The sequence below is a fragment of the Ursus maritimus genome, unplaced genomic scaffold (assembly GCF_017311325.1).
Source record: "Ursus maritimus isolate PB19 unplaced genomic scaffold, ASM1731132v1 scaffold_31, whole genome shotgun sequence".
Lineage (NCBI taxonomy): Eukaryota > Metazoa > Chordata > Mammalia > Carnivora > Ursidae > Ursus > Ursus maritimus.
The window spans coordinates 7210544-7228410 of record NW_024425675.1 but is presented as its reverse complement, the minus strand read 5'-3'; the positions used below and the strand labels follow the sequence as shown (position 1 = coordinate 7228410).

Here is a 17867-nt window from a genome sequence, read left to right as displayed (position 1 = left end):
TTGTTTTGTTTTGTTTGCTACCAGTAAGATTCTAAGGCAGGGGCTGGAAACCAACCTAACTGGTAAGCTCCGCTTAGTAAACCTCATGGGTCTCCCTCTTAGTGCCTGCATATAGCTCACTGCTTACATCAGGGACCACTCCTGAAAAGGGCCAGATAATAAGTATTTTAGACTTTGTGGTCTATACAGTCTCTAACACAATCACTCAACCCTGCGAAAGCAGCCATATACTCTGTATTACCGAACGGGCATAGCCAAGTTCCAATAAAACTTTACTTACAAAAGCAGGCCTGGTTTGCTGATCCTTGTTATTCACTAGTCTGTATTCTGCACACCCTAGATGACAAACAGTTACCTAATGGCTTGGTTACTTTAAAGACCCCATAATGATTCTTCCTCTGGCCCTTCTGAATACTCAGCCCTGTTTTTAGCCTCACCGTTCAATTGGAGAATGTAACTCTAAGAGAGAAAACGAATAACTTTAGAAATTTCTAGGCAGGGGCAGAAAATGATGCTGGGTGAAAATAAGTATGAATATCATGTTTAGTATCAGAAATTTTACTCCACCCCCATCCCAGCAAGGTTGCTATATTTAGAGAAGACGTTGCTTCAAGAAAGGAAGCATTTCTAGAAAACCAATAGCCAACAAGGCATGGAACTCTCTGCCACTTAATTTGTAAGTGGCCACCACTTTAAACAAGTCAGTGGGGGTCCCTTTATTAGTTCTCTACTCCCACCACCAACCCTTCCCTCCTTTCATGACCCATAGTCATCAGTCCCCCTTGCTCATCAGTCAATAACATGACTTTTGGGGGGACCACAAAGTAGTGATGAAGGAGCTCAGGAAAACATTGTATCTGCAATATAACACTGATAATTTTGAGACAATACTTCCACATCTGGAACAGTATTAAGAGTATGGAAGAAAGATAAGGTGCTAAATCTTCTTGCTTCAATAAAGCCCCAAATAATAAATCTAAAGTCGTCCGTGAAGACCTGTGCGTATTTCATCTATGGTTGAAACTGGGGTGTGTGTTTCCGCAGACATAGGGAATGGTTTACTCTTTGTATTCTACTTTTTTTTTCTATTCATAGAATGAAAATGAGAATCCTGGGAATGTGTCACCCCGTGTGATTTCTAACGAGACATCAATGAGGAGGGTTCATTTCTTTGCTTGCCTGATCCTGGGAACATAGTAGCATTTACTTGAAAGTGACCCTGTAGAAAAGGATTTAGGAAAAAGCCTGCACTCATTCCTTCCTTGTACTGTGTACCTGTACCTTTTTCCCCCCCACGCTGGTTCTGAATGATTAAAAGAAACAGGAAGTGGAGGAATGGGCAAAATGGGTGAAGGGGAGGGGGAGACACAGGCTTCCAGTATGGGAAGAATAAGCACAGGAATAAAAGACACAGCACAGGGAATATAGTGAACGATACTGTAATAGTGTGTGGTGATAGATGGTAGCCGCACTTGCGGTGAACATGGCATCATGTAAAAACTTATAACTTGTCAAATTACCATGTTGGACACCTGCAACTAATATAACACTCTCAATTATAATGAATAAAACAGTTTTTAAAATTTAAAAATACAAATAAATAAAATAAAATAAAATAAAATAAAATAAAATAAAATAAAATAAAATAAAAATAAAAGTAACGGGAAACACCTAGGCAGGGCCACCCACAACAGTGGCAGATTTTTAAGTTCTCAGTGGCAACAGACTTGATCTCAGGACTCAGGACAAAGCAAGATTGTGTGACCTGGTCTCCTGATCTTTGACAGGTTCTGCCTCCAACAGACCTGGGGATGAAGGCTGCCGGCATCTTGGCCCTGATTGGCTGCCTGGTCACGGTCACTGAGCCCAAAGTCTACACTCGCTGTAAACTGGCAAAAATATTTTCGAGGGCTGGCCTGGACAATTACCAGGGCTTTAGCCTTGGAAACTGTGAGATTTCTTCCTTCCTCTTCTTTTTCTACCTTTGATCTCCCCTCTGAGATGCCAAAGTCTCCCCAAACCCCCAGCTTTGGCTTGTCCCCAGTTCTTCCATGCTCTGCCCCTCTCAGGGATGCCTCCTAGCTGTCCACATGGTCTCCTCAAATAATGATCTCTGGGGTACCTCTGCTCCTGCCTACCCCTTCAGGAGTGAGGAGTCCTGCACAAAGGACACCATCGAGTGAAGGAGGAAACAATGGTCCCCTTGCTGGTGTGGTAGGGTCAGACCCCACTTCCGGCCTAGTCCAGGTGCAGCCACTGACTAGGTGTGCAGATTTGGAAGTGTCCCATGGGTGTGCTACTTGCCCTGTCCCTCCCCAAGGTCCGTTGGGACCACAGCATTATCGTAACGTGTATAAGGGAGCTCTCCTCTAAGAGCAGAGTTGGAGAAAAAAATGCATTTCTTTTACTGGCATTTCTGGCTTTTTCCCCCTCTAGGGATCTGCATGGCATACTATGAGAGCCACTACAATACGACGGCTCAGACCGAGCTGGAGGATGGAAGCATTGACTATGGCATTTTTCAGATAAACAGTTTCACGTGGTGCAGACGTGCCAAGCTACAAGAGAAGAACCACTGTCATGTCGCCTGCGCAGGTACGGTTTGGATTTGCCAAAAATAATGTCCTGGGGGATAAAAGCAGAAAAGCGGATAATGGAATATCTACCCATTTTCTGCTTTAACAAAAACTTGGAGTAGAATACCATGGGAATAAATTATTCGACAGTTTCCCGGGGTGACACCCACAGTCCTGTGGCCTACTTGCCCAAAGATGACTTATTCCTTCTAGTATGGTTTTTGTGAACCCACCATAAAAACGGAGGGGTGGAAAAATGGCCTTATTATCGTTTCACGCATAAAGACATCAAATACTTTCAATAAGGAGGAGAAACTTGTTTGCCAACAGCTTTCCATAAAGCAATTTAGTCAAAGGATGTGTTTATGTTTCTTTGTACAGAATGAGGCAAGTAAATACACTTTACATTTCTTAAACAGTAGAAATTAAGCTAGAATTCACTTCCAAGGCTTCTACTTCAAACATTTAAGAAATATATGTGTGCACAGAATTGAGGCTGGCAGAAAGGATCAGACGTGAATTCTGGTATTAGGAAAGAGCATATATGCTTTAGGAAGTTAAAGGACCATAAGCAGGTGTAAGTTGAGTGTTGTGGACTTCAGAGGACAAAGACATCTTTGATAAAGTCAAGGAAAGTCTTGTAGACACAATGATATTTGATCTAAGACTTGGAAGATAGGTAAGATTTGGACATTCAGAGACAGAGAAGAGTCATTCCAGGTAAAGAGAACAACAAAAGCCAAAAGGTGCATGTGGGAAGAAGGTATGGGGCACACACAGGGAGCAGTGAGACATTGTGTTATCTGGAACAAAGGGGATGTAAACACAAATAACGGGGCACGGGGTTGGAAAGGTTGATTACTACCTGACGATTAAGGGCCTGGGAAGCCAGGTAAGACATATGTACTGATTTCTGCCTGCAATAGGAAATCAACAAAGGTCAGTTGGTTAAGCCTTGCTCCAGAAGGATTATTTGGCAAGCAGGGTATGAGATATTGCCATTGCAAGTGTTGAGGTGAGAGATAGAAAGACCTGAATGGTGGTCATGGCTGGGGTGCACGGAGAAGAACATGCAAGAGATACTCAACAGATCCTGCCTTCTCTCTACAACGTACGCTCCATGAGGGCAGGGGTTTTATCTGTTTTGTGCACTGATATATCCTCAATGCCCAGAGTGGTGCCTGGCTAGAATTTTGGGGTTCAATAGGTAGTCATTAAATAAATGAATGGAAGGAATGAGGAGCAAGGGTGAAGACAAATAATGAAAAGATATTCTATGGCAAACTCCCTAGGAGCAGGAAATAAACTTTTAATTTCTCTTTGACACATACAGGATAATCAGTACAGATGTTTGAATGTATGATTGATTGAACGATGTGTTAATTTTCTAGTAAATGTCCTTATACCTACATTACAAGGGAACGTTCACTAACTCTTGAAGTGGATCATACAATTGTCAATCAATTCCTAATTTAGAGCATTTCTCTGCTAGGCCAAAATCTACTCTTTCTAGATTTCTTCCATTAATTCTAGTTTTTCCTTCTGGATTTATTTAAAACAAATTTGCTCAACTTTATACATAGAAACTTATTAAATGCTTGAACATGACTAGTAGATATTTCTTATCTTTGCTTTCTTACCTTCTGGGCTAAAACATTCTGTATCTTCACCTTCCTACAGGTATGACTTTTAAACCCCTCCCCAACCATGGCCAATTTCATTAGCATTCCCCAAGAGCTTGCCAATGGAGTCTTCCAGTTAAACACAGCAACTGGACATGTACATTTTTAGAAGTTGAAAAGCAGGAGGACAGTACTGGCTAATTTAGTAATTAGAGAAATTTGAGTCCTAAACTGACAGTGGGAAAGCCAAGAAGCAACCATAGATTCCTAAAAGGGCTCAGAAGTCAGCAGGATCAGCTAATCCTGGAAACTGGAATGAAAGTAGGTAGAAAAGAAGAGGATTGATGGGAAGTCCAATTAAGGAGCAGCTAGACCATCAGATTCCCCTCCTGACACCATTCAGTTACTGACTTCTCCTCCCCAACCCTGGCAGAATACTGGAGCTTTCCTTCCCGAACGGAGTAAGTAGAAAGTCTCTCAACTGAGGGGCCTCAACAACCTGTGAGTGTGGGAGTTGCATACTGAAGACATGGGAGATGAAAGTTTCCATAGTCCCAGTCACTTTTCTCCACTTAGATCCTGGAATGATGGAAGTCAGTCTAGACTCCAGAAGAGAAGATTCTGTTCTGGAGAAGTCAGACAGATGAAAAGCAAATAACTAAAGATTCTGAGTAGGAGCTCTCCATGAACAAAACTAGCTAGACTTCCCTATAGGGGGAAACAGAGTTGAAAATCCCCGTGTCTGCGTACAGAACTCCTACTCAGCTTTTTAGTCTCTCTTTCTTGAATAAGTGCAGATAACCAAGGATCACCAGACGTCATATAAGTGTCACTGACGAAAGAATGAGACCAAACAAAACAAAAAACAAAATCGGATGAAAGTTAACTTGTTGAGAGCAGAGATTATACAGGGAAATGAAAATTTCAAATGAAAAAGGGAAGTATCATTGATATTTTCAGATAGATGAGATGTCTTATCAACGAAACAAGAAAAGGATGCTTTATAAAAAAGAAATGTTTGGAGGAGAGTTCCTGGAAATTCAAAATATGATTGCAGACACACAAAAAACTCAATAGATAAATTGGAAGATAAGATTAAGGAAATCTCTCTAAAAGCAGAATGAAAAGGAAAGCGATAGATGGAAAATAGGAGAAATAAGGATAAGAAAAGTAAATGGATCTAATGATACAGGTTTCAGCAGGATAGAAGAGAAACAGTAGATAGAATGCAATCTTTAAAAAACATTTCCAGAACTGAAGGGCATACGTTACCAATTTGTGAGGTCCATCACATAACCAGTACAGTCGATTAACACAGATTCACACTAAGGCACATCTCATGAAATTTCAGAAAACTAGAGAGAAATAGAATACATGGTCTTCAAAGAGAGAGTAAAACGTGTCCCATACAAAAGATCAAGCATCAGAGTAGCATCAGACTTCTCAATATCAACATTGGAAGCTAGAAGAAAATAGAGTAATGTCTTTAAAATCTTGAAGAAAACTTAGTTCCAATCTAAAATTTGATGCTAGCTGAATTGTCAATACATTGTGAATGTAGAATGAAAATATTTCAAGACAAGCAAGTTGTCAAAAAATTTACCTTCTATAGAAAGAATCCTGACTGGAAAACATAGATAACTCAACCTAAGTACTACAAGAACTTTTTAAAAGGGGCTACTTACAAAAGTGTTGTCAGATTGCAGGGAAACCCCAGGAGGAATGAGGTGAGGGATTAAAAACAGCAGACCATTATTAACTCCCGGCCCAAGCAGGAATGGAGAGAGAGCTGTGCCCCTACCCAGATACCGTCTGCGTGGAGAAGTCTCCTTGTAGGAGTTGTGACCTTCGACCAAGGGACACAGTTTTTTCTTTTCTTTTTTTTTTTTAAAGATTTTATTTATTTATTTGACAGAGAGAGAGAGACAGCCCTTCGAGAGAGGGAACACAAGCAGGGGGAGTGGGAGAGGAAGAAGCAGGCTCCCAGTGGAGCAAGGAGCCCAATGCGGGGCTCGATCCCAGGACCCTGGGAAGGCAGATGCTTAACGACTGAGCCACCCAGGTGCCCAGGAACACAGTTTTTTCTTTGTGACTTGACAGAAAAAAAGCTGAGGAAATATATCTATCCCAGCTTCGCCATTCTTTTACCTTGCAATCTTCGACTAAGGCTCATTGTTCGACTCTTCCAGAAGTCAGAGCACAGAGGAGATCTACTGACGTCATCCGTGTAGTTCAGCCCCTCAGTGCACAGAGCAAGGTGAAGGAGGATAGAGGGTGGCTCAGTGGGGCAATGAAAAGATAGTCAGCATACTTCCCACGCATGCTTTCTCACAGAACTTTTGGAGAAGGTGCTGCATTAGAAGAATAAAGTAAACCAAGAAATAGGAAGACACAGATCCAGGAAACAAGAGATGTCAATAGAGGAGAGAGGCAAAGGGAATGCCCAAAATGATCATGAGGGATGATCCCAGGATGAAGTTTTATAGTTGATTTCTAAATCAATTCTATTGTAGTCAGAAACTATAGCGTATATGGTTTTAAACCTTTGAAATGATTTGAAACATATTTTGTGGTTATAGACCTCTGGTCACCGTATAGTATATAATTATGATGAATGTGCATTTGAAAAACTAATGTGTGTTCCACAAGTGCTAGATGGCTATTCTAGACTGTACATGTGTATATAGTCTATAATACATATTCTATGCTTCCTTGTTTTCGTATTTTTTAAGTAATGAGAAGTAATGAGAACGATGTATTGAAATCGCCAACTATAATTATAATTTAACGTATTTCTCCTTTCAGCTTTGTCAGTTTTTGCAGCTCTCTTATTAGGTACATACACACTGGGGACTGCTAAATCTTCCTAATACGTTGACCCTTTTATCATTAGTGCCAATGCCCCTCCTTAACTCTGATAATATTTCTTATCGCCAAATCTACTATACCCGATAGTAATATAGTGACTCAGTTTTCTTTGCATGATGTATTTCTTTCCATTCTTTTACTTTTAACTTACCTGTGTCTTTACATTTACTGTGAATGTCTTACAGGCAACACACAGTTAGGTGTTGCTTTTATATCCAGTCCAACAATTTCTGCTTTAATTAGGGGGAAATCTTAGAACAGGGGTCAGCAAACTTTTTCTTAAAGGGCCAGATAGTAAAGTTTTTAGACTTCTGTGCCTATACGGTCTCTGTTGTAACTATCCAACTCCCTGTATAGCACAAAAGCAGTCATAGATAAGGTGTAAATGAGTAAACGGGGCTGTGTTCCACTAAAACTTTATTTACAAAAACAGAGGGTAGGCCTATGGGCCATAGTTTGCTGAAACTTGGTTTAGATCATTTATATTTAATGCAATTACTGATATGGTTACTTTAAAATCCACTGTCTCGTTTTTGGTTTTCTCTTTGTGCTATCTGCTTTTGGTTCATTTTTTCTGCTTCTTTGAGCATTTTTCAGTATTCTCTTATTTCCTACGTTGGCTTATTAACCACACTTCTGTTTTATTTTTGGTGGTGTTCAGGGCTCACAATATGCATCATCTTCTCACATTCTACCTTCAAATAACGTTATGCCACTTGACATATCATACATGAGTTTTATAACAGTATACTTCTATTTCCCCATCCCATCCTTTATGCTATGTTGCTCTGCACTTTATTTCAACAAGTTATACACCTCATGCATTTTTGCCTTAAATGAGGAAAAGGATCTCTTTATATTGGCTACATGTTTGCCATTTCCAACACTTCATTCCTTTGGTCGACTCATTTGGGCAGGCAAGTAAGTGATACCACTTTCCTCTAGCCTAAAGAATATCCCTCAGGGGTTTCTGAGTGGCTCAGTCGGTTAAGTATCTCACTCTTGGTTTCTGCTCCAGTCATGATCTCAGGGTTGGGATATCGAACCCCACTGGAGTCCAGCTAGAGCCCAGCTAGAGCCCAGTTAGAGCTCCTCGGTGGGGAGTCTGCTTCCCCTCTCCCTCTCCTTCTGCTCCTCCCTCTGTTCGTGCACTCTCTCTTTCTCTCCTTCTAATAAATAAATAAATAAACAAAACTTCTAAAAAAAAAAGAATATCCTTCAATATTTTTTTGGAGTGGAGGTCTACTAGAAAGCATTCTCTCAGCTTTGGCTATCTGAAAATGTCTATATTTCATTTTCTTCTTGAGCAATATTTACTTTCTATATAAAATGCTAGGCTGGCAGATGTTTTTCTCTCATTTTGTTAAAGATAGCCCTTTGTCTTCTGGCTCAGCTTGTTTATTATGAGAAATTGGTGATTTTCTTGTTTGCATCCCCGTGTATAATGCCTCTTTTTTTTCTCTACCTGCTGTTAAGATTTCCTTTCCATCTCCAATTTTCAGCAATTTGATCATGATGCGTGTTTTCTTGTGTTTATCTTACTTGATGTTCATTAATATTTTGAGTCCCTGAGTTGATAATTTTCGTCTTTTCTCCTTCTAAAACTTTAATGATACGTGTATTAGATCATTTGATGTTGTCCCACAGGTCACCGAGGCTCTTCATTTCTTTCAATCTTTTTTTCCCTTTGGGTGTTTTATTTTCAGTAGTTTCCATTGCTGTATCTTCAAGTTCTCTGATCTTTTTTCTGAAGTGCCAAATCTATTAAATTCATTAATTGAATGTTTTATTTCAGAGATTGTATATTTTCAGTGCTAGGTAATTTCTTTATATCTTTCATTTCCCTCATTTTATTCATGTTTTTCTTTAAGTCCTTGATATAAATAAGCGTATTTATAAATTGTTTTAAATTCTTTTCCTGGTGGGGTGCCTGGGTGGCTCAGGCGATAAGCGTCTGCCTTCAGCTCAGGGCCTGATCCCAGGGTCCTGGGATCGAGCCCCCCACTGGGCTCCCTGCTCTGCTGGAAAGCCTGCTTCTTCCTCTCCCACTCCCCCTGCTTGTGTTCCCTCTATCGCTGGCTGTCTCTCTCTCTGTCAAATAAATAAATAAAATCTTTTTTAAAAAATAAAAAAATAAAAAGAAATAAATTCCTTGCCTGGTAATTCAATCAACTGTGTCATTTCTAGGTCTTAATATTGACTGATCTTTCCCCTTGTTATGGGTCACATTCTTATGCCTCTTTGCACATACGATAACATTTTGTTGGATACTAAAGATAGTATATGTTACATTTTTAAGTGTCTGGATTATGTTTTCTTCCTTTAAGGAGTGTTGGATTTCATCTTGGCAAGTAGTTAATTCTGATCAGCCTGACCCTTTTAAGACTTGCTTTAAATTGTGGTAGGGAGGGGCGCCTGGGTGGCACAGCGGTTAAGCGCCTGCGTTCGGCTCAGGGCGTGATCCCGGCGTTATGGGATCGAGCCCCATATCAGGCTCTTCCGCTATGAGCCTGCTTCTTCCTCTCCCACTCCCCCTGCTTGTGTTCCCTCTCTCGCTGGCTGTCTCTATCTCTGTCGAATAAATAAATAAAATCTTTAAAAAAAAAATTGTGGTAGGGAAGTCTGAGAGTCATCTTTATGGTGGAGTTAATTTAATGGTACTACCAAGGCATGGCTTTTCTAATGTCTTTTGAATGTTCAGGGGTTCACCAACGTCTCTCCCTCCTGACTAGTCAGAAATCAAATGTCTCCCAGCCCTGTGTGAGCTCTGTGATTGCACAGGTCCCTGGTAATTGTTTTCTAGCTAGCTAGCTTCATGGAGTTTTACCCTTTGCAAGTCCACTTGAAGCCTTCGGCCAAAGACTCAGTGGAATCCTTACGCAGATTTCTGGTATTCTCTGTCTGGGTGGCCCCTTGCTCTCAGGTACTCTTCTCCACAAACTGCAGCTGCCTTGGCCTCTTATCTCTGTCTCCTGCATTTAAATTGCCATCTCCTGCCTGGGTTTTACCTTTCTGGTCTGGCAAGTGCCTCTGGACAGAAAGTCATGGTAATCATAAGACGCCCCTCATTTGGTTTCGATCTCTAAAGGGTCATGATCCCGCCCTGCCTTTTGCCTAACATCTGAAGATAATGTTCTCATATATTTTGTCTAGTTTTCTAGTTGTTTACAGTGGGAGAGAAAATCTGTTACTCCATCATGACCATGCTTGACTTTACATGCAGTTGACTAATTTAATATTGTTCAATTTAGTTTCAGATGAGGAAGTCTGGGGCAAACATATATCAGCAAGGCAATCTTGAATTCTAGGAAATTAAAATGTTGGACGGTTCATGGTTAGAGGTGAAGGAACACTCCTATCTGCTTTCTCATCATAAAGAGCATGGGATTTTTAGAGACAGCTTTAAAATAGAAAACAGGATGTTGGTTTTATATCCTAATCACCCTCAGTAGCTGGCCTCCCTCAGCCTCAGGCAGAGAAGCTTTAATTATGGACAATGTCATTCTGTCCCATGTATCACAGAAGTAGGGACATTTGTCATGGGAACCCGGAAACAAGTTAGCATTAGGGTCTGTTTACAAGAAACATGACGTTTCATATATGTACGGGTCACGTGTCCTCCTGCCCATCTTCCAAAGCTAAGCCATCTCACTCCTGTACCAAATTCTATTTCCAAAATTCCCGCCTACCTTCCCCAAACTATTTGGACAGAATATTCGTATATATATGTATATATAAACATACATATGTGTATACACACACGTAATCATATAATATCAATCTCTGTTTTCCTCCAACAGCATAGACCTCTTTAAAGTAAGAGATGTGTAAGGAAAAAGGTGATTGCTGTCTCTGGTATCTAGTCTCGTCTACCTATATTAATCTCTCTTTCTCATCAGCTGGGTATCTGAGTTAGCCTTTGTCATTCCAGAGAGAGGAAGGAGATGGAAACTGTAGGCATGACAGTGATGCCGTAGCTGGGAGGCAGGAGGATGCTGGGCAGAGGCGGGGAGAGGCAGAGAGACTTTGAAGCAGAACTAACTTCCCTGAAAATCCGTAGTTCCTTCCATGTAGATTGTTGCTGTTTTCTGTTGTTGATGTGGGAGAAGAAGCTATTCGGTTGAATAATGCTTTGTTGTTCAACAGAACCCTTTGACTGCGGAGACTTGTCTATTTAAAGTAAATTGAGCAGAAGCAATTCTTGGCACGGATCCTTAGAAATACTTGCTCTCTTGACTCATTTCTGCCCCTCTGCTGCCCCTCTGTGGCGAGTTCATTGTGTCTTCACATTTCAGCACATCAGCTTCTTGTTTCCCAACCCCCATCTTCTTTGACCTCTTTTCCTAAGCAAATTCAAAGTCATGTCCAACTAGCACTTTCAAGACATCTCATTAGGGGAACAAAAAGCTACAGCAAAGTGGGAGACAGACACACAACTACTAGGTCTCCACCACATGGGCCCGAGCACCTAATCCTCTCACCAGCGGCACACAGCATCTCCAGCCAAGCCAACTGCCCTACACCAAACACAAGCCTTCCGTGGCATGTACATGCCTCTGGTGTGCTCCAGGCCTGGCATAATACAATGCTCTCTACTTCTTCCCACTGTGTGTAGTCTGTGTCCTTCCCACCCCTGAGGCCCCACCAGACCCACTTCTAGGAAACAGGCTCCAACTACTTTCAAACACAAACGGTATCTCAGCACTTACCAAGCATTTGCATACACAAAATAAAGTGTTTCTAGGTAATTTGAACTTGTCGCAGATTCCAAGCACTGAAGTTTGGATCATCTCTTAATAAATAAATAATTACTTGGAAAACGAATAAAGTATTTATATTTTTAATTATCAACTTCATTAGCATACAGTATTCCATAAGCAGGTATCTTTGGTTAAGTGTCTGCATTGGAAAGAAGTAATCGAGGACAATAGAAGTTAAGCCCTGGGTTTGAATGCAGGCTCCTTTACTGGATATGGACCTCAGGTTAAAGGGCTAATCATGGTACTCACCCACGTAGTTGTTCCGAGGCTGAACAGAGATAATACATGAAAAGAGAATTAACGTGAACTTGACACACAGTAAGTTTTCAATAAAGGTTGGCTCTTGGGGCGCCTGGGTGGCACAGTGGTTAAGCGTCTGCCTTCGGCTCAGGGCGTGATCCCAGCGTTCTGGGATCGAGCCCCACATCGGGCTCCTCCGCTGGGAAGCCTGCTTCTTCCTCTCCCACTCCCCCTGCTGTGTTCCCTCTCTCTCTGGCTGTCTCTATCTCTGTCGAATAAATAAATAAAATCTTAAAAAAAAATAAAATAAAAATAAAGGTTGGCTCTTAGTAATAACGATTACTATTCTAATTACTCATCTCTCTAGAAATAAGGCGAAAGATTTATAATCTAACAAAGCTTTAGTTTTCACTGTGTATCAAATACTAGTGAATTTGCATATTGTCTCAATTTGTTATCACCTATAAGTCATATCTTATGTTAATTTTCTGTTGGTTAATAAAATTTGTTTTAAATTACAAAAAAAAAAAACCCAGATTTACAGTGTTCATAGCAACAATGTCCACAATGGCCAAACTGTGGAAGGAGCACAGATGCCCTCCAACAGACGAATGGATAAAGAAGATGTGGTCCGTATATACAATGGACTATTACTCAGCCATCAGAAAGGATGAATGCCCAACATTTGCATCGACATGGATGGAACTGGAGGAGATTATGCTGAGTGAATTAAGTCAAGCAGAGAAAGACAATTATCATATGGTTTCACTTATATGTGGACCATAAGGAATAGCAGGGAGGACATTAGGAGAGGGAAGGGAAAAATGAAGGGGGGGGGATCCACAGGGGAAATGAATCATGAGAGACTATGGACTACGGGAAATAAACAGAAGGTTTCAGAGGGAAGGGCCGTGGGGGGATGGGTTCGCCCGGTGATGGGTATCAAGGAGGGCCCGTATTGCATGGTGCACTGGCTGTTATACGCAAACAATGAATCATGGAACACTACTCAAAAACTAATGATGTACTGTATGGTGACTAACATAAAAAAACAAAACAAGATTTAGGATGAATTTGCTTACAAGAAATCTATCACTACCTTTATCTTCTAGTTAAGCTTATCCGAGAAAGCAACTAGTTAGCAACCACACAGGCATAGTCAAGACAAAAACTCCATTTTCAACCGAGTTTACAGAATAATTTTGTATTGTAGTGATCCATTCAGGCTAACATTATTTTTTTTTTTTTGGTTAAATTTTTGTGAAGGTAAAAATACTGCATTTCTATTGTAAAAAGTTTAGAAATATGCAGGGAAGATGTAAAAGCTTTGGTGATCCCACAATTCAGAGCTAAAACTTCAGATACTGGTGACTATGACTGTCTTTTTATTTTCTCTCTAAACCAGTGCTGTCCAATAGTACTTTCTGCGATGATGGAGATGTTCTCTGGCTACCCGCTATGAGAACCACTAGCCACAATAACAGTGCTCTAAAGCTCCTGGAATGTAGTGAAAGCAACTGAGAAACTGAAGTTCTAATTGTACTGATTACTGTACATTTAAATAGTCCCGTGCAGCTCTGGGGGGATATTTTCTACAATATCGAAAACCTTACGTTGGGAGCATTTTCCACTATCATGAAATCATGGCAACGCACGATTTTATTTTTATTTTTTTTTAAATATTTTATTTATTCGACAGAGATAGAGACAGCCAGCGAGAGAGGGAACACAAGCGGGGGGAGTGGGAGAGGAAGAAGCAGGCTCATAGCAGAAGAGCCTGATGTGGGGCTCGATCCCAGAACGCCGGGATCACGCCCTGAGCCGAAGGCAGACGCTTAACCGCTGTGCCACCCAGGCGCCCCAACGCACGATTTTAAATGGCACCTTCTGTCATTCTGTGGAGGTAGAATTATTAACGTGAACACCCCTAATTATAAGGCAATTCGATCTTTTCCATTTGGAAGTAAATTTCCTCTTGTAAACAAAGCTACAGTAACCCACTTTGTAAATAAATCTTCGTCTAGATTCAAAATTAGTTCCCTAAGATAGATCCAGAAAGAGAAATTACTGGGCAAAAAGATAAGAACCACTTTTAGGCTCTTGACATATACTATTAAATTGCTTTCCTGAAAAGCTGAACCCATGATTCTCTTACCAGTGAGCAATGAAGAGTGCCTATGCCATTGCACCCTTGTCAACATGGAGCATTATCATGTCCTTTAAAAATCTCTGCTTAATTGATAAATAAAAATGATATCCAATGGTGTAGGTTTTTGAGTCTTTTGATTGGTGCTGATGGGCAGAGACATGGATCGCCCAGATTCCTCTTGAAGGGAAGACTTCTGGCTCAACAACATCTGTGTGATTAGCAGACAGTCTACCTGGCGCCTCCCTTAGGGTTGTCTCAGCGGCAGAAAACTGCCCGCATCTCACACTATGCCCCTCGGGGGCAGTCCGCACCCAGGGACTGAGTGAGGGGGCGTCATAAAGACTTAGCCATTTAGGCACCACCTGGGCAACTTCGATGGGCCTGCGTCACACCTGGTGGTCTCCATCTGCCCAGCCCAGCTTCTGCCCCCTTCCTTTCACAGATGTGGAACTCTAATAAGTACTCTGCACCCCAAGCCCATGTCTGCATTTCCTTCTGAAGAAGCCACCGTGCGACAGAAGTGATGTTGGACTTTATACTTATTTGCCTCTCTCTGTCGTGTTTGCATCGAGGATTTTGAGGCCACTTCTGGGCAAGCAGGAAAGAATGCTAAGACCGGTGAACTCATTTGCCATCAGAAGATCTGTTCTGTCTGAAAGCCACAGAAAAAATAACAAAGACTAATGTATCTGACATAAAAATTTTTGCATGTGAGAAACAACTTGGACAGAATTTTTTTTTAATGCACAAACTGGAAAGTTAAATAGACAAGTTTAATATTTACCTATAAAAAGATCATATATGTCAAAGCATCCCAAGTAGAGAAAACATAGTACTGTCCTCTTACTTGTGTGTTTCTTTAGGACGCAGAAAACATTCTCCTCCTGTGTCTATTCTAAACACATTTCCAAAACCCTTCAGGACCGAAACTTCAAGAAGCCCAGATGTGGCTACTCTCGAAATTAAAAAAAAAAAAAAAAATTCTTTGATTTGTAAGAAGCTCAACAAAAATAAGAATATGGCTCATAGTTCTTCCCACCCTCCCGTTCCAACAAGCAGTGAGAAAAGTGAAGAAAACCGGATCGGGGCTTCCCCTCAAGTAACAGTCTCAGCTAATCTATACTCCTCTCTCTTACAGCCTTGATCACGGATGACCTCACAGACGCAATTATCTGTGCCAAGAAAATTGCTAAGGAGACAGAAGGGATGAATTATTGGTAAGAGTCTTTCCTTGGCAGACTTTTGCTGACGTGGCCAAAACCGACAGTGCCCATTCATCACGCCTCAGCGGCCACTGACAAGCTCACTCTACAGAGAGGTCCAACCGTGTTCATGGGACCCTGTCTTTACCCTTCCCCGTGAGTGTGTGGGTGGACAGTGAACGCAGCGAAAGGGGTTTCTATGGGGATGAGAGACAGTATGAGTCATGGTAATTTGCAATTGGTTTTCGCATTAGGTGTTCCAAACAAGAGAGCAGGGGGTGCTTTCTTTTTTTTTTTTCTTTTTTTTTTTGGCCAAGGGGTGCTTTCTAATGTGAGTGGCCGGTGAGGGCAATACACCAGAGGACAAAAGCTTGAGTCTGCTCTCCACCTGGATGAGATTTTGGACGGCTAGGGCACAATTTGGTGCGGAGAGAGAACAGGCAGCAGAGAGAGAGAAGTGACCATGTCAGTTACAGCATACATCAGCAGGAAACTTCCCGAGCATGGCGAGAGACATGGTTTCTGGTGCTCACGGTTATCTGAGGCTGGGTTTCCTGTGAACATTGCTAATCAGGTCACCCACTTGGGGAACCCGAATTTTCGGAGGTGTAGGTGTTTAACTAAATGACCCATCCTTATAAAAGTCGTTTGCCTGTTGCTAAGGCTAGTAAGGGCGAGGAGAAAATCTAGAAGAGAAAATTCTTAAAGCAGGATGGAATCGTTGGATCTCAGAAACAAAACTAAATCCTGGGCGCCACTGGTGGTTTTGGTTAATTACCTATTGTTTCAAACCTACAAATATTTGGATCGTCATGCTTCTCTCTGTTGCTTCTGCTTCCATCTCCTCCTCAGGCAAGGCTGGAAGAAACACTGCGAGGGCAAAGACCTGTCTGAGTGGAAAAAGGGATGTGAGGTTTCATGAATTGGAACTGGACCCAGGATGCTCGACAACCACTCCCTAGGATTTGTAATAAATGTCAAAGTGCTCATGACACCTTGTCCCCCTTCCTCCCAGCGTTCCTTCTCGAAGTTGGAGAGGGAAAACTAAGTTATAGTTTTAAGAAAATAAATATTTCCATTTAAGTATCTTAACTTCGCCCTGACTCTGTTTAAGTGATGAGCACAGTGGTGAGATTTGAAAACTCACCTGCAAAATATTCTAGCCCCTGAAGGAACAAGCTTCCTGTCTTCATTATAAGGATTACTGGCTCCTGTGGCCCTGAAATGGCTTCTCATTTAAAAAGAAGACTCCTGGGGCATCTAGGTGGCACAGTAGGTTAAGCAACTAACTCTTGGTTTTGGCTCAGGTCATGATCTCGGGGTCATGGGGTCGAGCCCTGCATTGGGCTCCATGATCAGGGTGGAGTCTGCTTGGGACGCTTTGTCCTTCTCCCTTTGCCCCTCCCCCCTTCTCTCTCTCACTCTCTCTAAAATAAGAAAGTAAATCTTAAAAAAAAAAAAAAGGCTCCCAAATCAAGGAGAGCAGTAGATGAATGACCACAGCTTGCTGACCTCTTTCCTAAAGCAATAGGTCATTTTTCTCTTGGTCAGCAGACACAGGGTCCTTCCTCAACTCACCACTGCCAGAGAGAATGTTCCGGTGAGAGCTAGACAATCCTGATGGACACTCTAATGGAAATAAGTGGGTGAAGTTGCAGCTCTCATCTCTAATGTTGAGAGTTCCCCAAGTTCCAACATCTATTTAAATTAAATCTATCAAATTCAAAACTAACATCATCATGGCAAAATTGTTTCCAGGCTTAGACCTATAGGTTTGATTAGTTTGGTCAGGAAGCTGGTGACTATCTGAAGGACACTTCATGACCTGTAACACTGAGCTGAGGAGCTCAGATCCCAAAGAGCTGTTCCCAGAATGCCCTCTGCTCCATGCAGGGACAGCCCACAGGGCACGGCAGCTCTGCTCTGCTGAGTTTTCTCTCCTCTGTTCTCTGTCCTGCTGGGGCAGAGTCGGTTGGGGCTGCCTTACTGCAACGTTACATGGTAAGCTCCAGCTGAATGCAGTCTGACCTCAAGAACACACTCAATTAAGATTTGTTAAAGAAATGGTTATGCCTACAAATACGTTTCCCACTTAGAGGAAAGTCCCCACCGGTCAGACTGATGGGTTTTGTGATAGCACCTAACTGACCCATAAACACTCTCTCATTGCCAACCGCCTGGCTCTACCCTTGGCTCACGTCACATCCTGGCTTTGCTTGCACGCAGAGGCTTTAAAAAATCTGAAATGCTCCTTGCCAAAAGAATATAAACATTTCATACGTGTCTAAACAAACATAATCCGGTGACAATTTAACAGGCATTACGTACCATGGGAAAAAAAGCCTTGGAAACTCGTGGAAGAATTAAAAAAGAATTCTGTAAAACGGCTGAAGAGAATGTGAAAAATGTTGACTCCATTAAGTGGCACTAAATCAACAATTTGTGCTTCT

At 41.6% G+C, this 17867-nt stretch overlaps 1 protein-coding gene across 1 annotated transcript; it reads left to right on the top strand.

Annotated features, from left to right (window-relative positions):
• Positions 1-1706: 1706 nt before the first annotated feature.
• On the top strand, positions 1707-16665 carry LOC103656494 (lysozyme-like protein 1). Its single transcript, XM_008683890.2, has 4 exons — positions 1707-1950; positions 2437-2595; positions 15354-15432; positions 16270-16665. The coding sequence occupies exons 1-4, from the start codon at positions 1812-1814 to the stop codon at positions 16337-16339; spliced, it is 447 nt and encodes a 148-aa protein (XP_008682112.1). The 5' UTR covers positions 1707-1811; the 3' UTR covers positions 16340-16665.
• The last annotated feature ends 1202 nt before the right edge of the window (positions 16666-17867 follow it).